The following is a 26908-nucleotide window of genomic DNA, read 5'->3' as shown; positions in this document are numbered from 1 at the left end:
GGGGGTCCCTGGTGAGAAATCAACACATAGGTACGGGAGGGGGAAGGGCGGCGTTCAGGGGCTGAGGGTGAACACAGCGGGCTCTTCATTCCCTGAAGATCCTTGAGAGAAGAATCCTTTCTCAGTCAGACTGCTAAAGGCCCAGGGGATCTGGGCAGAAACACAGCCCTGCGAGCTCTGAATAAGCCTGCTATTCACCTGCCTCCAACACACATACATGCATACAGAAACAAATGTACAAACTCAGGGCAGGGAACACCACCCAAGCAAGCAATAAATAGGCCCTTTATTATAAGCTTTCAAGGTATTTACTCAGTGTTTAAAGCTATCTGAAATTAAATTCTGGTTTTAAGAAAGTCTGTGCATGCAGTATACTGTATATGAAAACAGCACAGGTTGTAGATCTCTGGCAAATATCAAAATTTAAATTTGCATTTAAATTTATTAATTTAGCTTTATGCAAAGCAATTTACAAAAACTATTTGGGAAATATAATATATGATTTTAATGTATAATGTAATTAATCAATGTGTGCAAAATGTTTGAAGATTTGATGCAAGTCAACATCTCATCTCCTTTGTGGAATTCAAATTTCGAACTCTCTAATCTATTCTATCAGAGATGTAAATGGCTCTGTGAAAGCCAGACATGCCAAAAACCACATCAAGCTTTTATTATGTCGATTTGCATGCTTTGAAGTCCATAAAGATCTATGGAATCTATTTAAATAATTCAAAAAGTCAGATACATTTTTGGCTCAACCGGACAGCTAAAAACGCTGCCTCCTGCCTCTCCACTGGGACATCTGTCCACCGGCTAGATGTGAGTGAGTGTGTGTGTGTGTGTGTGTGTGTGTGTGTGTTCAAGGAAGCAGGAAACAAACAGTACTTACTTGGTCAAATTGGGGATCTTCACCCCTCTGAAGAGACTTTATCAGAGGTTTTTCCTGTAAAAACAATGGAAGGTTTTCAAATAATAGCTAGTGAAAAAATGTCTGCTTTCTGTTTTTACTTTACAACACTTTGGCTAATCAGTAGTCTAATCCTTAAAGACCCCATGAAATCATCCATCTGCTACTGTACTTCAAACCAAAAAATTTACTTTTAGGAGATATTTACATTTAAAATGAGGTATATCCAAAGATATGTCTCTGACTAGCAATAGCAAGTAATAAATCATGGGTCATGACTGTGAAGTAAACTAAAGGCTATTACCAAGCCCTTCGATATGTCCCACCCCTTCGATATGTCCCACCTGTTTCAAAAGAAAATATACCGGAGGGAAAACTTTGCTCATCAAGGCATTTCATGGAGTTATAAAACATAAATAATAAGCAATTATATGAATACATATTATTCAGTGTAGGGGTGGGCGACATACCAGTAGACATGATACTCTGGTAGAAATTTGCCAGCCGGTATACATTTTGGATTATTGCCTCTATCGTAGTAATACAAAATTGCCACATGAGAACTTTTTACAGCACATAACACGTAAGCATTACACACTCTTGTCGGATAAATTGAGGAAGGCGGAGGGACTGCGCGTTCCTCAAATTAATTTGAATGAGAAGATAAGAGGGGATTATGAAGGAAAATGTGCGTTCTCTGTGATGTGGAATTGGTTTGGCTTTATAAAATGCGTTACAGAGCACAAAACGGTGATTTACAAGGTTTGTACATGTATGTCGGTCGATATATGTAAATATCAATGTGCGTGTATATCAGTGGTCACGGCTTCACGTGAGACTGATAGAAATAATGAAAAGCAGTTTTCATTGTTATTAGATGAAAAGCTTGTTTAAAACGGGAGATAAAATGACACTGAATCCGATTCTGCGGCATGATATTTTGCTTGAGCCACCATCAAAGCAAATTCAATGACATTCATTCCGCGCTCCAAACATACGTCCCATCCAAAAACGCGCAGCTGTCTTTTGTGCGAGTGTTGCGCACGCAGTCTCAAACACGCAAGTATTTGAAGTCATAAAATTCCCTTCATTTGTGCTCCTGTGACAAAAAAAGTGCAGATCACACCAATTCATCTGTCATTCTGGTTTCTCTTGAGGTCAAGTGGGTTTTTAAAATACACATCAAAACCCTTTCTAAAGTTCTTTATAGAGATTACTAAAAACACAAAGAGCCTAATTAAGTGTTATTTAACTTTTTGCATTGCTTTGAGAATCTGTTATGTTTCATGAGGAAAGTTATAACAATAATAACAACAACAATATTAAAAAGAAGAAGAAATTTGTGCACAGACTGAAATATGGCTTTTTATTTTTATTTTTTTACTTTGAATTTGTCAAGTTCAAAATAAATTATATAAGATTACATTTTCATTTATAAATTATTTAATTCACTGACTGGATTACTCAAATTAAACACTGCAACATGGCTTATATTAATACAATTTCATAGATTTTTCTGAAAAATTTTACTATATCATAAAATATATATCATCATCATGATATAAAATTACACCCCAAATTCTGTGTTTGTAAAGCTAAGCCCACATTTGGAGCATAAATATCTCTTTATAGAAAACGGCACATAGCTGAAACCGTCATAGTTACAGTAATGTTCCACAAAATACAAGTAATGAGACACTGATGCAGTAAATGCAACAGATCAATTATTCACATCAGATGTGAAAGACTCATCCAAGTCCATTGGAAATAGTTGGGGTTTATGGGTTTTCTCCTGATTAAATATTGTTTCAACATCATGCATTGTAAAAGCTATATACACAAACAGGGCTACCGAGGAGTCTTACTGTATGTATGCAGCCCTTGATTAGCCACTAATGATATGCATGTAATCAGAACTCAGGGGAAAGGTGGATCTGGGACAAAAGGTGTGCAATTGAGATATATTACTATATATTAGTATTATAATACATTATTATTATTATCATTTGTTTACAAATGATAATAATATTTATGTTGAATGGGTTACAAAATATAAATGTGTGAATGAAAAGTGAGCTGATGTCTTACAACTAAAATGAACAAAAAAGAGATCTGAATCCTTTAAAGTCCAGATACAAGTTGACATTTTTTTTTTTTAAATGATGACTGATGACTTATACTGGAATTACTGTTAATTTTGCCGCTACGCTATACAGTATACTAGTTAACGATACTGTTTTTATTAATAAGCTGTACATTTATACTGAAATTCACTCCCAATTTGTTCCACACAATAATATGATTATGTAATAAACTGATTATGCCAAAAAAAACACTTGTATCGGATCGGATCGGATCGGCATCGGCCGATACTGAGATTCCGATATCGGAATCGGAAGAGAAAATGTGGTATCGGTGCATCCCTAACTGAACTGGCCTACTTTCTGGGCTCCTATAGTGACAAAATTTGGAATCAGGCCCCAGACTACTGTCCTAAAAAGACTGTCCCTTCTAACGGAGTCAGTGCGAAAGAAGATAATAGGAACACTGCATTTCAAATCATCGAGTTATTCTCTGCTTATGCCTTCAAAACGTGAATATAGAATGCCGGTAAAGTTTTTTACATGCAGAGCAAAATCAGAGTAATGGGCAAAAAATCTACACGTGTCGATCAGTTTATGCTTAAACCGTTTATGACCACACCCGATCAAGGAATGTTGATTTAGCCTTTTACATGTCCACACATTTTGTTGGCTTATTAAGTATGATACAGTAGGTTTAAGAACATGCATGTTAATAGGCATATTGAGAGGTTGTGTCTTTGAGATTTCACACAGATTTCATTTAGAATATTATTTTTTAAACTAAGACTAATCAACTGTACAGTTAATAAATGATTCAGATATTCAAATAATAGTAAAATTTTGTTATTTGGATAAAGACAAAGATGTCTGGGTTATTAAATTAAATGAGGTTAAGTACAGTAAATGATGACAGAGTTTTATTTTGGGGTGAACTATCCCTTTAAAACTTCTAGACTGCCTTTTAGCAAGGGCTACAGGGCTTGTCAAAAATAATATTTTCAGACCGGTATTAAATAAAATTTGAGCTCATTCAGTCAAATGAATCATCCCTTTTGTCCTTGGTTAATAAATATTTCAGTTGCCTGAGTCATTTGAGAGAAACAGATGAGGGCAGGCAAGGACATTGTTTTATTCCTCTTGGAAGTCAGAGGCTTTTATATGAGGCGAACGTAACCACTAAACCCCTTTCTTTCTTGTAAAAACTTTTTTTTTTTTTCAACTTGTGAATTAAATAGAGTGGTTCTAAACTAGTGGGACTCAACCCAAAAAGAGTACACAGGTCTTTTCTGATAGGGTCACAGATAGCAGGAGAAAAAAAAGAGGCTAACCAAATTAGGAAGATGACAACATGGACAGGTTGCATGACATCTTAAAAACAAGGAACAAAACTATGCAACGTTAAAGCAATTACAAACTACAGTATATCAAATACAGGTGTATTTGCAATGAAGATAAACATAGTTTGTGCAGACCACAGTGTGGTTTGGACAGTGAATTATTGACTTAAGAAATAAATAAAACTAATGGTAAGTTTTAATTACTTGATTTGAAAGATGTTTGTGGGATCATAGGCACCATTTACGGGTGAGACAACTGAAATGTGTCCCTACCACTTTTTGCCAATTTTGTCCCAACCACTTTTTGAAACAGCTTTCGTCAGGTAAGTGTCTAATGTAGAAGAAACAGTTCTTGAGCAAGAGTCCATTTCTTTGTGTGTGTTATAATAAGTGGCAATCCAGTGCTTAAGTCTATTATTACTAACATTATCATGAGTGCTACTTGCGGCTGTTATAAGTGACATTGCGATTTAACTGAACAAGAGCATTAGCTCAGAGTAAAATGCAAATATCCAAACTGACATGCAGATGCAATATTTGTTTATTAAAATAAAAAGTTATATTAGGGTGGATTAGCCCTGAACTCCTTGCACTAGAGTCAAAAACTTCACCATGAGACCAATTAGTCATTCTGACTAAATGTATGTATTTTAACGAACAAAAAACAAGAACTGACAGTGTTAGATGTATGGATTTAGTTAGCATATTAGTGATGTGAAATATTTATTGCAGAGCTTGAATTGGTTATCAAGAATGACTATCAAAACAGGAAAAGATTATTTGACATAATCTACACTTGACCTAATTAATATTAATGAGTTTCGCAAATACCTCCCTCCTACCCCACCCCCTACCGAAAACATATCAACACCATAATAAACAGTTGTTTTTAAATTGTTAGGTCACTACTTGAAGTCTACTTGTGTCCTACCGCAAAACCATGTGAGAACCACTAGTTTAAGATGTGCGTGACTGACCCATGAAACACTTTCATTTGCGTTTGAAGAGATTGAAAGGCACATAATAACATGCAACAAAAAAGATACTACACTATGAATCGCTCTATTTACTGTTCAAACAGTAAATAGAGCGATTGGCCTGTTTTTCTTTTCGCTTTTTTTAGGCTGGACTGAGGGATGTCTTTGTCACAACAAACCACAGAAAATAAAGGTTAGTGCTTGCTCCATGCCCTACTAATCTTTAATGAAATATTAAACATTTTACAAACAATAACCAATACATCTGTGGATGCACAATTGTGAGAAGATCTTAGTAATATCTTGATAATTCTAGGTAAAACCTAGAGGACAAAAGCTTGTTGTTGAACTTTTGAATTGCACACAAACATCTAATCTGTATTTTCTGTGCCTGGTAATTTCTATTGTCAAGAACTGAGACATACAGTAGAGACAAATTCAGGTATATAAAAAATGCTGAGCTTCATAGACAACTAGCCAGCAGGGACAGGACAAGGTACCAAGCTAAGTCCATATTTGGTTGACATACGGTATTTGTAAAGCCAGTTTCTGGACTGTAAGCAAGTGACTGAGGTGATGTAACTCTCACAGGACAAACAAGTTAAAATTGGCCAGTGTTATGAGTTTGCCTCAGACCAAATAATCAACAGTATCCACAACCCTCAGAGGCATTTATGCACTTTGGAATTGTCAGAAAACCAAAACAGGTCTGTAACTAAACCCTCACTGCCCAACATAAATGTTACTAGTACTACAACTAGACATCTAAGATAAATGAAATTCTTCTGCAGAACATGCATCTTGACAGCAGTTTCCTTGGCGAACATGATTTCAAGATCAATTACACTTCCTAGCACCATCTAGCACTCTGCCCATGCGCTAGGATTTGTAATCAAGCTTTAAAATCATGATCACCAAGAAGACTGCTGTCAAGATGTACAGTGAAAGTTACATTTTGATCTGTTCTCACCCAATGCCAACTGGATCACTTCAGAAGACATGGATAAAACCACTGGAGTCTTATGGATTACCTTTATGCAAACATTTTCTCAATTTTTGAGCTTCAAAGGCCTGGCCAGAAATAGTAAGAGTAGTATGTTATTCTCAAGAACATCACTATCGATAGTTCTACGTTTTATTACGTAAATGTGTCACTCACCAGAGGCTCGGCCATGACGATGTGTATTTTGCGCTCTGAGATGGTGGTAAAGTTTGCGAAGAGGCTCTTGAGCACATACTCGCCCGGACGGCTCTCTGGGTCCACACTGATGGGCATCATGGCTGGTGGCCCCTTCTCACCCTGTGAGCAGCAAACTGGGGGGACGGGAGGCTTGCTGTACCCTGGAGAGGCTTTGGACAAGAGAATAAAACATGAATGAGGCAATCAATCTGAAAAGACAATCAAATGGAGGGGGATTTGAAAACATACTTCATGCAAAGAAACTAACAAAGAATTGAATGAGGTATTACAGTATTGTTTTAAAATCAGTCCTGTCAGCGTTAACACGTTATGTTTTATGCGTTAACACTGTGATTCTTGTTCTCCCGTGGAGGGTCTGTTGAGACTCAAAAGTGACATAATTTCAACTTTGTACCTGTTGCCACCAAGATTTTGAAGCATCAGATAGTGATTACCAGTCAATTCAGATTAATTATATTTCCATCAGCAGTGCCAGCTACAAAAGTAGAACAAGACACACTTTTCATATGGAGGTCAACACGGCGCTTGCTGCCCTGAAGCAAATTCCATATTCAAAGTGAAACGAAATGCGGAGGATGAGGGTTTAAGAGATTTAATGCAGATTGCAATGAATAGTAGTTCTATTAATCAGTCAACATCCCACTTAGACTTTGGTAAATGTTTAATGTTACTTGAATTGGTGCTATTTTATGCCGAATTTACACTACACAATTTTAAGCCACAACGACAAAACGACAGTTTTGTGGTGATCGCTGACAAAAGCCTGAAATGAAATCGAAGCTCACTATCGTGAGCGACGATCGCAATGTATGAATGATCAAAGACACAATTTGAGAGAAGCACCAGCACGTTGCCAATGTCAGCGATATATCTAGGATGTTAAATGTGTGGACTTGTCTGCGATTCCAAATCGTGCAATGTGAAATATGTTTTGACTGAAAACAACTGCAGCACTGACCAATGAGAGAGTAAAAAACGCGGCACGGGAAGTTTCAGTGGGAGGAGTCCTGATGTACCTACAACAGAACATCAACTTGCATGGCTGTGTTATCAAGAAAGTCTCATTGTACCGAAGAAATGGAGGAAATATGTGTGGAACATTGGCAGAAGCACCAGTGCCTATTTTATGTTTCATCTGAACTGTATCACAACCAGGTGGAGAAAGAGAAGAGTTGGAGAGAAATTGCCAATTCATTTGGACAGTCAGGTGAGCAAATAGGTAGATTTTTCAGTAGGAGGTACTTCTTCATATTGTAATCAATAAAATATATGATGTCTTTAGGCGATTAAAAACATACACATCATATTCTGAAATGCATAACATATGATCATGCATTTGTTTTCGTATCTCGTATCACTTCTCGCGTGTACTCTGTTGTGAAACATAATTTGGAGTCAAATCATCGGGGATTCGTCAGTAGTGAAATGTTCTGTATGAAATGTTCAATAGCTTTGTAATGAGTTCACCCGTCGCCGATTTGTCGTGTAATTTGAAAACTCTACGACTTCCACGACAAGACAAAGAGAGTTGTGTAATATGAACGGTACCATGATCCGACGTCTTTGAAAGTCATGTAGTGTGTAGAAGGCATTAGTGAATTTCTGTCTTTGTACTGTGGAGTTTGGAAAATGGTATTAAAGCATTATAGTTACATATTGTTTTTTTCTATTGTGCTGTTCTTTCCAAAGAAGGAAATTAATGCATTTTGACAGGAAATAAGTATATATAGAGTAAAATTCAGCACTTTTAAAGGCTGAGATTGATAACGATTAAAAATGCTATCTACTGAGAGCACTATTTAAAATATTCTGTTGCTTAATAAGAATCCACTGCAAATCTTAAAATTAGCTTATGTACTATTAAGAAAGCACAAGTGTGTACAAACTGTTCTCAGTGCAGCTTGAAAGGCTTTCAGTAATTTCCTAAGCTAAAGCTCTTGTTAGGCTAAAGTGTAGGGGCCTGATTTACACAATTTGGTGTGTGTCCACACACACTGTAAGAACAGTTTTTTAGCTTCTGTTCTTTATTTGCAAGCTATATTACACACTTGTCTTAATGTTTTAAGGGGTCGATTTTTTGAATTTCTCAGCTCTGAAGGTCCACACAATGTAAGTGAATGGGTGCCAAAATTTTGAAGCTCCAAAATCCACATAAGGCAACATAAATGTATTCCAGACTACTCTTGTTGTTAAATCCATGTCTTCAGAAGCGATATGATGGTGAGAAACAGATCAATACATATCAGTGTTTATTACTATAAATTCTCCTCCCTCTTCAGTCAATCTTCACCTTACTTTCACTTTCCCATTCTTCTTCTTCTGTTTTTGGTGATTCACATTCTTCATGTATATCTCCCCCTACTGGGTAGAGAGGAGAATTAATGATAACAAAAATATGACTTTTCTTAAATGATCTGTTTCTCATCCACATCTATCATATCATGTCTGAAGATATGGATTTAACCACTGGAGTCGTATGGATTACATTTATGCTCCCTTTAAAATGTCAACATTTCCCTTTCAAAATTTTGCACTTGCATTGTGACGATCTACAGAGCTGAAACATTCTTCTAAATATCTTAATTTCTGTTCTGCAGAAGAAGAAAGTCATACACATCTGGGATGCCAGGAGGGTAAATCATGAGAAAATTTTCATTTTTGGGTGAACTATTCCTTTTTCATGAACTAACAATTAACAATATTTTGAAAGCATTAATTAGTCTTGGTTATATAGTAATACATTTAATGCATTATTAAATAACTTTAACTAACAATGAACAACTGTATTTTTATGAATCAACATTAACCAATATTACTAAATACTGTAATAAAATACAGTTAATTGTTAGTTCATGATTCATAATGCATTAACTAATGTAAACAAACACTACCTTATTGTAAAGTGTTACCAAAGAATCACCAAAAGTGAATGGTGACTGAGACTAACATACTGCCTAACATAGTTTGTGTTTCATGGCAGAAAGAAAGTCATAGGGGGTTGGAACATCATGAGGGTGAGTAAATAATTTTCACTGTGGGATGACCTATTCCTTAAAGGTAAAATAAAAATGACCTCACCAAAGAAGAGAGTGTGAGAGTAAGAATGAGAAAGGAATAAAGAGATGTACTGTACAGTATGTGGTATTGAATAATGTTTATTTGTCCTTTACAGTCACCCAGTTACTGGAACTTGAGTAAATATGACAGGTTACTTTATTTCTGAATAAATGCTCAGAGGTTCCAGTTGAGAGCTCAATCTCTGCAAATTTATGAGCAAATTCTTTGTCAACTACTGCACTCTATAACAGACTATGCCCATTTCCTTATGCAGATGGTTATATTCACTTTGGAATTTCCCAAAATATTCCCATTTTATGGCTTGAAAGTGATTGCATATATTGTACAGTAAGGCACTTGGGCCATGACTAAAACCTGTTTACATCCAGCTCAACTCAACATTAACTAATTCACATATTACAAACAGTAGGCACACATTTTGACATTTATTAAAAGGGTAGTTCATACAAAAAAATGCTGTAATTTTTTACTCTCCCTCATATTGTTCCACATCTGTATGACACAAAAGGAGTTAGGAAGAAATGGCAGGGATTGACAGGCTCAGTCAGGTGTATAGATTCCAGGGGGGATGAGGGGAGATAACCCCCCAATATTCAAAACAAGCAAGTACAGTCCCCCAATATTTATAACATGAGCAATGGAAACATGTAAATGCTTTACGTTGCAACAGCTTTCGTTCCACAAGGCTTACACTGGGATTTGCTTTGCTTTGAATAGAATGAAAAGATAGTTCATATAATCTGTTCACCCCCAAATATATCAAAAAGATTAAAAGCATAATAACTGATATTCAATATATCAAAAATGTTTTCTACTTGTAAAGATTTAATACAGTCTTGTGTTGAATCATAAGTGTGCAAACCTCATGCAAACTCTGCACTATTGCGCAGTACTGTATTTAACCTAACTGCCCGATCGTTGTTTGTTGTATTCATTACAAATGCTGTAAATACACCTCAGTAAGTGACCATCATAAATACGTGGATCTTTGTGTAGTTATCATCTAATTTTTGCAATAGAAAAGAAAACAATCCTGTACAAATATATATCTTCATATGTTTTCAGAACAAAATTAAGTGTGTCCATAAAACAGGAATATTTTTTCCCATGAATTTCATTTCAATGACAACAAAAGCACATTGGCAATTTTGGTCAGCAGAGATATTCAGTGTGCTCCCTGCTTGTTTCAACTTCTTACTAATTATTTTGTTTTAACACTTTGTCTCCATTTACTTTCAAATTAACTTTTACTTACAGATTGACAGATTCTTTCTCACTTCTCTCTCTCTCCCCTTTCCCTTTCTCCCTATTTTCCCCTTTTGTAACACCTACCCAGCCCCTTGATGAAGTTGACCATGCTGGTCTTGTTCCAGCACATGACTGTGCTGTCCATAGTGGGGGAGCGGTATATGGGATCCAGTTTTCCAAATGTTCAACTCACACGTCCTTGTCAATCATTCCAGTGATGGCTAAACCTACTCCAATTCGCCACCTCGCACCATGCTTTAGTAGTCCCAGCGCGGGTTGGTAGAAAGTCCGAAAATTAGGTGATAACAAATCTGCACGTGTTTGTTTAGATTCCTCGCCTCTAAAGAAGGCTCTGTAGCGCAGTATGAGTGGCCACTGCTTTGAGACTGAAGGTCAGGCTGGATTTTTTAGCTGAGGCCTCAGCAAGTGTGCAGGACTGACATGTTGCTGTGGCATAGTTGAAGGGCTATATTTATCCCTGAGTACACACTATACGTGCCGATCACCCCTCCACCACTAACCAACAGTGTAAACATCGTTCGATTGGGTACAAACTCACTCACTCACTCACTCACTTACTCTCACTAACTTGTTTGCACACACACACACATACAAATATGTGGCCTAAATTAAGATAAAGTATCTAGATTCTGAAATCCACAATCCAACTTCATTACACAATCTCCCTGGGGAAAACAGCCGTGGGCCGAGCATGGGATGCAAACTAGGCTTGCAAAACTCAATGAAAATATATTGCAAACAAAATGCATAAACAACAAAACTCATGGTAGCCTATTCGTAATGCATTGGTCTGCTCTAAGTGCATTCCCCTCACCATCAGGTAGTGTGGTCAACATGTAATCTAAATTGACCATATTTACTTTCTTAAAAGTACACAGAGTAATCGAGTTTACTTCACTGATGGTTAGGATTAGGGTTTGGGTTGGGGTATAAGGTTAATAAAATATGCATTCCTGTTGACAGTATTACATCATTTGCAACCGAAAAATAAAACTCACTTTTGTTGCCAGCCTGCAGAAATTTCCCCTGGAAATCAGAGCTCACTAGTTCTTATACGTTCAACAACACTTCTAGCTTCACCCACTGGGGGCAGTGCTTCAAATTTAGGTAAGCCAGGGCTCTACGCTAACTTTTTTCCCAAGGTGTACATGCGCTCCTAAATGAAAACATTTAGGAGCACACAAAGAAATTTAGGTGAAAATTAAATACGGAGTTTATTAACAAACAATTTATTACATACATATTTATACTGCGTGTATGAGTGTGTGTGTGTACTAAGGGACACACATCTGTGGAACAGCACATACCTCCCAAATCCCACATTGAACCCATGCCTACTAAAATCAAAGGATATCAGTTGTCCAGCTGCTTTTGTATGTTGACCATCTGGCATACTTAGAGGTCAGCCAGCGATCTCTCATTATATCAGCAATTTGACCGATCATCTCCACACATTGTCGTATGTGGGATTAATGTAAACTCTGACGAATTTGATGAAAGGTTCTTCTTCTTTCACAATGAAGCATGCAATGTTTATCTTTATTTTCAGCTGCTTCCTCTTCTCCTCCTCAGACTGCAGCACTTGCCTCCTCAAGGCTGCTGACACCGAGCTTGATGGTTTCTCCTGTCTCATCCAGAGCACTGGATATGCCGCCGTGAGATGTTTCGCTACACTATCTCTTTTCAGATTAGCAATGGGCATTCTGGCTCTTTTCATAATTGGTGTTAAAACAATTTGAATTAAATTATTAAATGAAATTACACTCTACCTTAACCACAATGTATTTAAAAATGCATTGATTTGTTAAGAAAAATAATACTATAAAACATTTACATATAAAGTATAACTTATTGTATATAAACAAAGTGCATATAAATCTAACCATTCAAAACGAATACAGTCTGAACAGCATAATAGACAGGGCCACCGCTGGCCAAATTGATGCCCTACACGTGATATGAGCGTGAAGCGATCGTCTGTGTTCCGCAACTGCTTTCGTGTCCTTGAATAACGTATAGCGAACGAGTAAGGGCAGTCGGTGGACTTTCTGGTGCCATCCTAGGGTATTGATGCCCAAACTGCGTAGTATGCATGTAGGTAGCGGCGTTACTGATAATAGAATAATGCACCATATCAAAGAAAAATAAATAATTTGCAAAACTGCAGCATCCCACAAATTGAAATAAATGTAAAAAAGGAGGATGTTATTTCACGTGTGCATTTAAAGTATAACTTTTCAATGTATATAAACAAAGTGCATATAAATGTTTCAATTCAAATACAATCTGAACGACATAAGTTGGCTCCGCCCTCCCTCATGCATCTTTGGTTCATTGGTTGACAGTGCGTGTCTGATTGACAGGAACAACAGGTGAGGCTTTTAGTCTGAGCAGACAGTCAGAACTAATGTGTGCGCTTGAGCATTTAGGCCTATATTATTTTATTTGTTTTTTACGTTATTTTTAAATCTTTTGATTATTCGTATCTTAATTTTTTTAATATTTGTATAAATAGATTCTGATATGCGAGCCGGCTCCCAACGTTCACCTACAAGAGCTGACTCGTTCAAAATGACCATCACTATTTCAGATGCGGGTTTCCTGACACGAAGGACGAGTTGCCCACCTGTTTCTGCCCTCTACAATATTTGCAAAACATGATGTTGTTTTCGAACTCTAGCCATGGGAACATTTTGAGACAATTTCCATTGAATCTATATGTTCTCCCTCCAGCTGTGGTCACGGTAGCTTTGCTCTCAGCATCCCTAACATTAGCCGTCTCTGGTAAACCTTGTGAAGAGACTTCGTTAGTTGAACCTTGTGAATTCCCCTGCCAAATTCCTCTTTCTCCTCGTCTGTTTTTCGCTTAAAATAAAATGTGATGTTGCCTATACCGCTACTTTTTTCCATTGTTCACCTTTTTCTCTCTGACTGGACCGCGTCATCACAGAAAACTCCACTTATGGAATGTGGGTTTTGTAATTTTTAAACAAATATCTTAAAAAGGGGGGGTTACGTTTGTAATCTTTAATTGCACACTGTGCTTGTACATAATTTTTCCAGTTCGCACATATCTATTTTTAGGGGCAAATGCGAGTGAAATCCTCGCACTGTAGAGCCCCGTAAGCACTGACCGAATTCTTTTTTTATGGCAGTTTTGGAGCAGGGGCCTTCTTCCTTGCTGAGCAGCTTTAGCAGGTTAGGTCGATATAGGACTCGTTTTACTGTGGATATAGATACTTGTCTACATGTTTACTCTAGCATCTTCACAAGATCCTTTGCTGTTGTTCTGGGATTGATTTGCAATTTTCGCACCAAACTACATTCATCTCTAGGAGACATAATGCGTCTCCTTCCTGAGCGTTGTGATGACTGTGTGGTCCCATGGTGTTTATACTTGCATACTATTGTTTGTACAGTTTGTTGCAGCTGAGGTGGTTTAAATAAAAAATAAAAAACATGAATGACTAGGTAAACTCCAGGGGGATTGTCCCTGTAATTAGGGCTCTATAAGTCGCTTTGGATAAAAGCATCTGCCAAATGCATAAATGTAAATGTAAACGAACAGTGGAAATGCCGTTAGCCCTCTGAGAGATGTTTATCATATTATTTATGTTTATTATGGTCTGAAATGTTGGGCCATTGGCCAAAATGTGTGCTTTCAAATTTGGTGTGCGATTGTGGCGGCTTGTCTCAGTGGTGGTGCGATTACCTGCTTCCCCATTCTTTACATGTGGAGACACTGGACAGAGACGGATCTCTCAAGGAGAAGCAAGAGTAAAGAGTGATTTCGGCATTTAACAAGAGCAGTTACAAGTGATCGTTATTGCTCCATTCCTCTCCTAAACTCATTTTAATCAGAAGCATGGGCTGTTCATTTCTGGCCACAATAGTGCTGCTAATGAGTGGAGGTGGTCAATCCGAGACCCGTGTGGTCCTTTTTTCTTAAATTATGATGCCATATTTTAAAGCTTGTGACACTGTACACACTGCTGCGGCATTTTCTTAACCTTCTTAATCGACCCTGTGTACTAACGATCTACAGCTAAGTTCAGAATCCATCATGGCGGACAAAATTCAATGCAGGTGACCATTTTAATCACGGGTAAAAAGTTTAATCTCTGATTTGTTAAACCGTATTTAAAATTAAGTGGTCCAACACAACTCAAATTAAAATAAATCTTTGATCAACAAAACCTGGATTAGCTCTAAACTCTGCTTAATTTAATCCTTATTGGTGCAACCCACCCTTAGTGTAAACTTATGAACCGCTAGAATTGTGATATAGTTAATTAACTATGTGCTCTTTTGGCATCTGGGGCAGTAAGCAACCATCTATCAACCAGGGTCAGAAATTAATGGGGGTTGAGGCAATGCCACTGAAAGTGACAAAACTGCCACTGAAGTAAAAAATGTATCGGCAAAAAAATATCTTAGTAATGAATTCCCTCTTTTTTTATTTGTAGCATCTGATATACAATATTTCCTATTACTTTATTCTAAGCCTAATTCATCACATAATATAAATTGATGCTCATTTAAATGTATATGTAAGATCTTTATTGAATACATTTGGAATTTTTATAAATTGATTAAACCCAAGTATTTTCTAGTATCTGACCCTGTTATCAACCAACCAAATTACCTAAGAAACCACATTTTAACAACATAGCAACAACTCAAAAAAACCAAAGAAAACCAAAGCAACCAGCAACACCGTGGTAACCACCCACAACACCCAGCATCATGGAGGCTCTACACAGGCAAGCACCACTCACATTTTCTTCAGAAATTTAAGTTTCTGACTGTTGGGGTAAACAGGTCAGTTTGAGCTTCAGTGCCAGTCTGGGTGATTACGGCACCCTGACTCTCTACATGTGACTCTGCAAACAAGAGATCAGCACAGACGGAGCATTACATCAGCGCTCAGAAGAGGAGCTGCCTCTGAGCATTGAGCTACTCCCAACAGAGACAATACAAGACAAACTACAACGCCTCTCTATTACACAAATGGTACGCAGGCCTATACAGTACAAACACAAATGCAGACACAAACAGACACAATACAGGGTTTGAAGAACACAAGTGTTTTGTTTTCATTTTGGGCTGAACTATCCTTTTAAATGTAAAAAAAACCAAAAAACTTTTGGGACCACAGTATTACACCTCTCCTTTTTCTCTAAAAGAAATCCTGTTGTGTCCTCCCAACATTCCTCTACTTCAAGGAGTAGACAGTGAGCACGAAAAAAACATACTTCTAACAAAATACCCCCCTGATGTAAATAATGCAGGCTTTTTACATCCATAGCCTCTGACTGTGTGCAAAAGGCCCCTGGGGACAACTGCCATAACTGTAAATAAATGTTATCTATCAGGCCCCATCTATTTTCAGATGCTATCAAGATTTTAGCATACACAGCCCACTCATATCCCAATGCTTACTTTCATCAAGAGTCAGGGGAAAATTTTAGGCATACAGCCAGCGAAGCTCAAGAACATTGGCTTTATGCAAAAAAAAAATCGCAAGCTCCGTTGATATCATCCCAAAGTCCTTAATGAATAAAAAGTGTGTGTGTGTGTGTGTGTGTGTGTGTGTGTGTGATGGGACGGGGCGGGGGGGGGACAGGGGGGGGGTGTTATAATATACCATAGGTGTTATAATATACACCTATGGTATATTATAACACTGAGTGACAAAATGAGGTTAAGCTACTACCAGAACATACTGTACCATTTATAGAGTTGGCTATCCAGTCACTTAGAAAGACCAGGAATATATATACATTTAGATATGTATGAAAAGGGATATTTTAGAGGTGCCAATTGTGATAGTTAAAAAACAAGAACATATTTTCTGGATTTAGTCATTAGGTCTAAGGACACTCAGAGCTCTAAACCTCAAATACATTTGGTACACTGTGCAAAGCACATTTGATTGAGTGATAAGAACCTTTCACCCATTTATTCTAAGAGAAAGGGTGATAGAGAGTGAGAGATTCTGATTTGGGATAACTGGGATTAAACTTTATATCTGTGAAGTATTAAAAAATATTTTGAATGTCTGATATCATTCTGGTTACTTAAAGGTATAGTTAACCCAACATTTTTAATTCTCTCATTATTTACTCACCCTCTTGCAATTCCAGATGTGTATGACTTTCTTTCTACTGCTGAACACAAACAAAGATTTTTAGAAGAATATCTCAGCTCTGTTGGTCTGCACAATGCAAGTGAATGATGGCCAGAATTTGAAGATCCAAAAAGTACATAAAGGCAGCATAAATGCAATCCATTAGACTCCAGTGATTTAATCCAAGTCTTCAGAAGAAATATGATATGATGTGCGATAAGATGAACAGATACATTTCAAAGTCTTTTTTACTATAAATTATCCTCCCTGCCCAGTAGGTGGTGATATGCACGAAGAATGTAAATCACCAAAAACAAATTAAGAATAATGTGAAAGTGGAGACCGATAGTGGAAAAGGACTAAAATATGTATCTGTTTCTCACCAACACCTTTCATAATGCTTTTGAAGATATTGATTTAACCACTGGAGTCGTATGGCTTACATTTATACTTTCTTCATGTGCTTTTGGAGCTTCAAAATGTTGGTACTCATTCACTCATTCACAACCTACAGTAATTAAATATTCTTCTAAAAATCTTAATCTGTATTCTGCAGAAGAAAGTGAGTAATGGATTTTTGGGCAAATTATTCGTTTATGAGAATAAATCAATATTAGGTAATTCGTAGAAAAAAAGAATTCGCTAAAAAATTCTCACAAGGCAAGTAATAGACAAGGCAGCTTATGGAAATACTGATGTTGAGGTGAGGGTGTGGTCGAGCGCCCGTCTGGGGAGAGAGAAAGCAGTAAGGGCATCCACCTGAGATTAATTGTGACTAATTACCATCTCTATGTTCACAGTGAGAGTCTGTGGAGGTAAAAAGATGGTCAGTTCACAGAGAGAGAGAGAGAGAGAGGAGAGTCTTTGTGTCTGTCCCCTGAGAGAGAGAGAGAGAGAGAGAGAGAGAGAGAGAGAGAGAGAGAGAGAGAGCAGTGTGTTATGTGAAGCTGAAAAGCGGACTGTTTATTTGAGTGACACTGAAAAGCCGTCTTGTGTTTTGAGTGAAGCTGTACAGCGATTGCTGGATATTTGTGAATAAAACAGACTAATGTGAATTGTGGAAAAAAGTTCCTGCTTCCTCCTTTATCTGCCTAACCCGAACCTTTGTTACACTGGTGCCGAAACCCAGGAGAAGGAGGAAGGTACGCTGCAATGAAGTTGTCTTCGCCACTGGAGGAAGTGTTTTGATCCCTCATCAGCATCCACCATGTGCAACACAAGGCCCTCATGGATCTGCGGGTGGAGCAGCAACAGCAACACTTTGAGGTGAAGAGGAGGACCGACAGATGTTGCAGAGCTTGACCCCCCGCAGCAGTGAACCCCCATCTGACGCTAATGAAGACGTTGGAGCAAGAAGTTTGTGCCTGATTTTTCCAATGTCACCATCCTGCTGACTAATCTTACTAAAAAGGGAGCCCCAGACAGGTCCAGAGGACAGAGTCATGCCAACAAGCTTTCATACAGGTAAAAGCTGCACTTTGTGGTGGGCCACTTCTGCATTCCCCTGATATCTCTTTCCCTTTTGATTAACAGTTGGACGCATCGGACAGGGGGCTGGGTGCTGTTCTGTCCCAAGAGGTGGAGGAGGAGGAGCGCATGGTTCTGTACATTAGTCGAAAGCTCTCTATGAGAGAGACAAAGTACAGCATCATAGAGAAAGAGTGTTTGGCCATCAAGTGGGCATTTCTCACTCTCCGCTACTATTTTTTGCATTCGCCCTCTGTTTGGACCACGCCCCGCTCCAATGGCTCCACAGCATGAAGGATGTCATGCCTGGATCACCCATTGGTATCTGGCACTCCAGCCATTTAAGGTTGAGGTGGTACACAGACCGGGGCACAGATGGCTGTCGAGGAAAACCTCTCCAGAAAAGTGTGGGGGGGGTTCCCCTGGCCTGAGTTGGGCGGTAGGGGTGAGGTAAGGGCGTGGTCGAGCGGGGGAGAGAGAAAGTGGTAAGGACATCCATCTGAGAAGAATTGTGACTAATTACCATCTCTATGTTTACAGTGAGAGTCGGGGGAGATAAAAAGATGGCCAGTTCACAGAGAGACAGGCAGACCAGAGTTTTCGTGTCTGTCCCCTGAGAGAGACAGAGAGAGAGTGGGAGAGAGAGAGAGAGAGAGAGAGAGCCTTGTGTTGTGTGAAGCTGAAAAGTGGACTGTTTATTTGAGTGATGATGAAAAGCCTTCTTGTGTTTTGAGTGAATATGTACAGCGATTGTGAACAAAACAGACTCACATGAACTGTGGAAACCAGTTCCTGCTTCCTCCTTTATCTGCCCATCCCGAACCTTTGTTACAACTGAATAGATATGTTCAGAATAGCATGCAAGTAGACTGCATTTCTGCAGTATATAGAATGTATACTGTGCTTATTATATGCTTATTTTCTACATGTATAGATCACTTTTTTGACTGACATGAGTCAATATATTTATTCCAATCTAAATGTAGCCTAACCTATGTTCTTCATATATTTTCAACTGAGAATGAATGCACAACATAACCATAAAATATAACATCTCTTCTTTAATTTAACAAGCTAATGTTTATTTTAAGCACAAAATTTACATTTTAAGTGATTTAATGTAAATATTAGTAGCCTATTTAGAGATATCTAAAGAAAACACATATTGGTTGTTATCAGCAGCACATACAGTGTGTACAAGTTATCTCACTGCCACTCCTTCTGCAAACTGATTGGCTGAACGCTCACCATCCCTCACAGCTGAATGGTCGGTTAGGCGGGTGAACACAGGCACCTAATGCGCAAGGCTTTGGGGAGTAAACTGGGTACCAGAACACTGGGACAGGAATTACAGAGCAATGTAGATAAATATGTCAACCACTTCCACCAAGGCAAATAGTTCTGTACAACAAAGACCTTATAGTATGCACCGACTTTCTTCTAACTTAGTCAAGTTTTTGAAAAAGTTATGGCATGAAATTTATTGGACAGCTCTGATGTAAACATATGTAAAAAAAAATGCTACATCCTGATTTGCATTACATATCTACCTAGAGAGTATTAGAACAGTCTGTCCATAAGCCAGCATCACAAGCCGACCACATGAATACAAAACAAGATAAAACAAAGATAATACACAGAGAAATTCCTCTCTCACTTCTAGCTGTACATATTATAACTATGCCTGCCATCATCTTCAGATCACCCCAATCAGATCACTCATAACCATACTCCACACTCCCTTGACCTAATTCAATCATCTTATGCCTGATCAGACTGAATGGAGCAATAGCAAAACAGGACAACAACAACAATCCCATCACAAGGACTCTCATAAACATGTGCACTCAAGCAACACACTCGCTTTCTCACATGTAAGCTAAGTTTGGATCCATCCCGCCAGCCCTGGCTGCAATCCCGCTCTGCGTGCCAAAATACTCACTGCTGCTCCAGGACTTCAGTAGAGATTTGATGCTGATCTCAAAGAAACCTGAGTCCTGCTGACTGGCCATGGCTGTGGTGAAGTCAGATGTAGAAAGTGATACTGTGGTCCTGAGCAGGCCGGTGGAATCGGCTGCTGCGGGAAAGTGATGCAAAACAATGATGCTGCCGCCACAGACTGAAACAGAACAGAGCACCACAGATCTGCTAAGCTCTTCCCCCCCACCTCTGTGAGTGTCCAACCCACCCTCTCTCTCTCTCTCTGTAAGGCAAGTTCACTTTAAATAACCCAGTATCAGGAGAGTAGGCAGCATAGAGGAGAAATCCTCTTAGTCCCATGTGGTTAATTATAACCCCTGTTTGCTTGCATCCCAAGCAAGAGAGAGAGGCTCACTGACTGAGCTATCTGTCCTCGTTGATGATTTTGACAATAGCCAGGAAAAGAGGAATCTGGTAAGTTGCAAGGTTAGTTACAGTATTTGCTGAGTATCTTGAAGCACAATCCGATCAGCCACAAACCAGTGTTTTTATATCTAAGATATTTTCATATATATACATAGCAAAATAATTTGACTTGTTAATGTAGGAATAGGATAGGAAAAATAAGAGGGAGAAGAAAATGCTTCCATATATTTTGCCATTGAGGTTATATAATTTCATTTAACATTATTTTATATTTATTTTATAACCATACATTATATTGAAATATTATTTATACATAGCAAAATAATCATGCATTGTTAGGACAGCAAAATAAAAGGCTTGTCAACCTATGAAAGGGAGGAGAAATTACAGGTACCTTTTATATATTCTTTTTTATGTATATTTTTTATATATTCTTTTTTCTTTTATATATTGTTGGTGCATGCATGCTAAGTCTATGCATACAACCTCTTTCACACTCAATGTTATTTTTGCATCAACTCAACAGTCAAAAATAGCCAACGTAGGCAGATGGACAAGACGCAATACATGCTCTCACTTTCTTATTGTTGGGCCTATACAGTTCATAGTAATTATTACTATAGTACAAGTAGTTAATTAATACATGTTTAATTTGACTGATATTTTTATTTACTTTTGTACAATAAGCTTTTAGTGTGTGATAGACTTTAATGCAAATTACAATGTAAAATCTGGGCCCATAAGGAAAACCTGTTTCAGAACCCACTGGTATAAGTGGTGTACAGCAGTGTATTGTTTTCTAGGGTTTGTATATTCATTGGTTTGGTATAAAATTATTATTTGCAGACCTGCACCTGTTCCAAATGGTTGTAGTCAGCAGACATCGAGCACCCTCTGACTCTTCACTTTTACATTGAGCGTTGATTTTGGCTTGAATGGAGCCAAAGTCATTCAACACAAGTGTCCATCAATTAAGACATAAAGAGCAAGTCAGTGCAAGCTCATCTACACAAGGTATTTTCTTAATTTATTTGCTGAGGGACAAAGTAGCAATTTCTTCCAAAAGTCCAAAGCTCACAAAAAGTCAGCAAAGTTCTACACAGCGTAAACACCAGCTCAATCAATGCAGAGGTAAACAATCTCAGATGTGACATTTGTCGTAAGCACAAAACAGTCTCCATTACAAAATGCACTGTATGACATATCAGCACAGTGGTGAAGAAAAGGTGGAACAATTCAATGACTGAAAAAAATAACATTTTATTATTTAAAAAAGTAGATTATACTAAATAGGCTCATAAAAATCAGGCCATGGGATTGGTCAGAACTTTTATGATGCCAACTACCTGTCTAAAATGTAAATGTAAACACTGATTGAGCTTGGGATATTCCACATCGCCGATCCCCTGGAAAGCACTGCATGTCCCAAGTCACTACAGCCATAATCCCATCATGCCCCTCTCTATCCCTCTGTTGTCAAGAACGCGCCCTTAATTACATAATGCACTCACTCAAGGCCAGTGCAAAGTTCCCCATTTGTGTTCTGGGTGGGGTGGGGTTGGGGGGGGGGGGGGGGTATCTATTTATTCTTACCAATTTACATTAATTTATATCAAAGAAAAAAGAATACAGTGTTTCCCTATTTATGTGTTTGTTTGCTTTCAAAGCACAAAACTCGTGCTTGAATCAGGTCAGCATATTAAGAGGCAATGTACAATAATGAAATGTATTTCAAATGTAAGCTCAGAAGGTATAGTAGATTCCAGTTACATTTACCACAATCCGATCATACCCAGCATGGAGACAGACTTCTCTCAGACAGATTATTACATAATGCCCTGGTTGAACTGTTTTAACATTTTAACCAGACCAATGATGCCAAACAATATATATACAATGGTTTGATGGGTGGAAATGCTCCAAAACTTCCTCAAGTATAAAGCTAAAGGGTACAAGTCATTGCAACTTGCAGTAGAGAGCACAGCTTCGGTAATGACAAAAGTCAATCGCTCATTCAAATCAAACTGTTTCAGTTAAGCAGTTCAATTAAAGGCATTTAAAATAAACAGAGGTAAAACTAGATTTTTACATTTTCAGAAGAAAATGTAAGAGGTGTTTGCCTGTGCAAAACTTGTCACCACAATGCTAAAATATTCTGGGTGGTTGCCAGGGCATTCCTATGCGGTTGCTAGTGTGTTCTGTGTGGTTCCTAGGGGGTTGCTATTGGCAAAAAGTCAAAAGAGCCCATCTCCAAGAATCTATGATATTCTGGTTCCTACAAATGGCTCGGGACCCTCTTCAAAATGTAAGTCTGTGGGATTTGTTTTGCCCTCAACAAGCAAAATGAATGATGTCAAAGGAATATTCTAGGTTCAAGTTAAGCTCAATCAACCGTATTTATGGCTTAATGTTCATTACCACTAAATATTATTTTGACTTATCTCTTCTTTAACAACAGCAAAAATTGAGGTCACAGTGAGACACTTACAATGGAAGTGAATGGGGCCAATTTTTGAGGGTTTAAAGGCAGAAATGGACTGGTGGTGGTGTAGTGGTCTAAACCACATAACTGGTAAACTGGTAATCAGAAGGTCACAAGGCACTTAACTCCAGGTTGCTCCGGGGGGATTAAGGGCTCTGTAAGTCGCTTTGGATAAAAGCGTCTGCCAAATGCATAAATGTAATGTATAAAATGTAGAAATGTGAAGCTTATCATTTTATAAAAGCACATATATTTATTCTTATACTAAACTTGTGAATTATTTGAGCTGTAAAGTTTTAAATTGTCATTTTTATGGTTGTTTTGGGGTTTACTGCATTATATTGTCATGGTAACAAAGCTGTAAAATTTTATATAGCTTACACATTAAAGGTAAGTAACTGATTTTATCACACTAAAATAATGTTAACACACAAATTGTTTATGTCTAGTGTAGGGCTGAAACGATTAGTCGACAATAAAATAGTTGTCCGCAGAAATTTGCATTGTTGAATAGTCGTTTGATCTAATTTAATGTAACATGAGATCACTTTAAACTCTAATGATGAGAGCAGCACTGCAGCTCGCACCTGACTTAGGAGAGGATGAATTACAAAGCTCACACTCCAGATGCACTCTAAACTTTACAAAAAGTTTCAGGTGATGTAGATCGCAAAGTATAAGGGAATTATAATGCAAATATACAATTATAATATAATATAAGTAAATACAGAAGCACTATCGTTATGGAATAAGTTGAGCTGGAGCGGCAGGTCTGCTGAAGCAAAACTTGTGTGTCGAGCGTCTAAAAAGGAAACACCCTGACGTTACGTCTTAAATGCATTTATATTTAATGCATTATAGCTTCATTAAAGTTATAATATGGAAGCAGATCATGTAAATAACTACAATCTCCGAAACTGGCATTTTTCTGTGAGTTGCGCGAATGTCCCTATCTGAGGGGGATTGAACCTGGCTGATGAACACTCTGTCGTGGGGACGCTCGTCCCCCGAGCATGCACGCTTGCTGCAGCTAGATTATAACATAATATATGTCACTGTGCATTTCTTATCGTGAAGAAAGTTGGCAATATGCAGGTTTATTAATACGAGATAGTTAGTTTTTTTGTGAGTTAAAGATGGACTGAAGTGAACAGAAAGGTGAGAGAGGGGAGTATTTGCCCCATTATACACTGCAACAAAATGTGTTTTTGATTTGTTTTGGCTTGTTTTCCAATATAAATATGTAAAACTCTTTTAAAACAGCTTACATTTTTATAACAGTTATACTGCAGAAAAAAATGTTTTATCTGAGAATGTTTAATATAAAATTAAAATATCTAAATAACCTTTAAAAAAAAGATGCATTCACCTGAGAAGCAGCATTTGAGATATTTAGACTTGCTTTTAGAGAATAGATCTTGAACATAAGTATATTTTGTCTTTACTGTACTCACAGAAATATAACCAAGTAAACATTACTGTATATTTAAGACATTCTCTTTAAAGCATGTCTAAATATCTTATATGTTGCTTCTCAATTAAATGTATCTTGTTTTAAGGAATTTCAGACATTTGTAAATGGAAAACAAGACAAAAACACTTGATAACAATAGGATGTTTTTGCAGTGAATTTCTTAACTGTATTAAACTTATAAAAAGTATTTTTCCCCTTTAATTCAGTGAATGTCATTTAGAGGTATTTTTAAAAGATATTTTTTTCCTCTTTATTGTTAGTAAGCACGTTTAATACAACATTTTAAGTCGGGACACAAGCAGAATAATCGGTTAAGAGATAATGATTAATAATTGCAATAATCACCGAATAATCGTGTAATCATTCTAATAATCGTTAGATTAATTGATGATCAAAATAACAGTTAGTTGCAGCCCTAGTCTAGTGGCTATATTGGAAACAGATATTTTTTACATTTACAGATTGGCCTCATTCACTTCCATTAAAAACCTCAGTGTAACCCAGATTTGTGCTTTTTTTAAAGAAAAGGAGGGGCGAGTCAAAATAACGTTGGGTGGTATTCAACATTTTAAAACAAATACTCTCAAATAAACGTAACTTGTATTGAACTCAGAATATTCAGAATATGAGTGGGAGTGCAAGCTGGTTGTTCAGTAGGTTGAGTCCCATTAAGAGCCTATTAAAAGCATTTTCAAGCTCTGATGAAGAAATGGAATGCAAGGCATGTCTCACAGATTCAGGCATCATTGTGGACATCAGTACCAGCTCTACACTCCTCTTTTTTTCTCTCTCTCGCTCTCTCTGTGCTGATTTCCTCTTTCTCCCCTTTCACTCTTACCTTTTCTAACTCTTTCAAGGAGCCACACTGAGCCAAACACGCAGAGCTCAAGAAACCTATTCAATGCTTCAATCTAAGCTGTAATTTACATCCAACTGATTATCAAGTTAAACATTCTAACAAACAGGATAGAAACATAGGGGTCCAAAAGTCTGAAATCACATTGAAATATAGGGATTAAAATATTAAATTCAATTTAAACCTGCAAATAAACACACGCTTTAGGATTTTACATGTTAAACAAAGAAACTGTATGTCATAAAATATTTAAACCTTAAGATTTAGAATATTTAAAATAAATATTTAAGATTCAGCACTACTTCTAGGTCACATTTTTAACATATCAGGTTGAACTCCTTTGATCAAAAGGTCAGATTGTCTTGCCTCTATTATACAAAACACACTCTTTCTAACATTCTTAAATTATGCTGGGATAAATGGATCAACATGGTAATTTAAGCAAAAGGTTGATTAACCAAATTCTTAAAATTCTAAAATCCATGTACATTTGGCAACTTTTCACATTCTTGATGCTAGTAATATAATTTTTATAAACAAATACAAAATTATAAAAATGCAAAAAAAGAAGCTTTTGACAAGTGGTCTCAGACTTTTGGACTCTACTGTATGTCAAGTCACACCATTAAATTAGATCATGTGAGACGATTCAGGACAATCCTGTCGTAAAAGTAAAAGTTATGACATGCCAGATGTTGGAGAATGTCTAAAAACCCAAATAACGTAGCTTTTTTTTATGTTTTACAACACCTGGATCACCCTTATGATTTAATAATTCCAGTTTTCCATTGCACGCACTTCTATTGGTTCAAGTGCAACTTTGATAAACTAAACGCAAACAGTCTATTTTAATGCACATGATGCCACATTCTTGAGGTAACCCAAAAAATATCTTTAGACAGTGATGAATTTCACACATGGCTGACAGAAACAGTTGAACATTAAGCCTTATGAGGACCCTTACAAAGTGCCCTCTCAATTTTGCTCCGATCTCTAATTTCTTTAACTTACAGTGACAACAACAAATAAACAAGCAAACTTGTGCCAATTGCCACCTACATGCCAGAATTGTGGGCCTTTTCCTGGAGTGAATCTTCTTAAACTTCCCGCGAAAGTCCTCGCTCAGTATCATGTCTTCAGGTAAGCTGGCCATCCTCACCAGCATGACTCTGTCATGCTCATTTGGACCATTCTTCTGATGCAATGGCAGCTCCTTGCAGCCAAGCTCGCTGTACGACATCCTCAGCTGGCGAGCCACCCAATACCTGTCACGCTTTCCTCTGTGGTTTCATTTAAC

The 26908-nt window shown here is 37.5% G+C and overlaps 1 protein-coding gene across 3 annotated transcripts in view; it reads right to left on the bottom strand.

The window, feature by feature from the left end:
• LOC127631564 (protein furry homolog) overlaps positions 1-26908 on the bottom strand; it is an 83379-nt gene extending 56471 nt beyond the window's left edge. The window contains exons 1-3 of one of the 3 annotated variants that reach the window (XM_052109729.1): positions 26671-26908; positions 6468-6658; positions 893-946 (exon numbers count right to left, since the gene is read on the bottom strand). In XM_052109729.1, coding sequence (XP_051965689.1) covers positions 893-946; positions 6468-6658; positions 26671-26851 — 426 coding nt within the window. In that variant the 5' untranslated portion in view covers positions 26852-26908. Of the gene's footprint in view, positions 1-892; positions 947-6467; positions 6659-10919; positions 11267-20395; positions 20466-26670 lie in introns of those variants that run through there. The other 2 variants (XM_052109730.1, XM_052109731.1) reach the window with 2 other exon arrangements.

Source organism: Xyrauchen texanus, chromosome 38 (genome assembly GCF_025860055.1).
Source record: "Xyrauchen texanus isolate HMW12.3.18 chromosome 38, RBS_HiC_50CHRs, whole genome shotgun sequence".
NCBI classification, from domain to species: Eukaryota; Metazoa; Chordata; class Actinopteri; order Cypriniformes; family Catostomidae; genus Xyrauchen; species Xyrauchen texanus.
The sequence above is the reverse complement of the archived record's forward strand: the minus strand, read 5'-3'. Positions and strand labels throughout refer to the sequence as shown.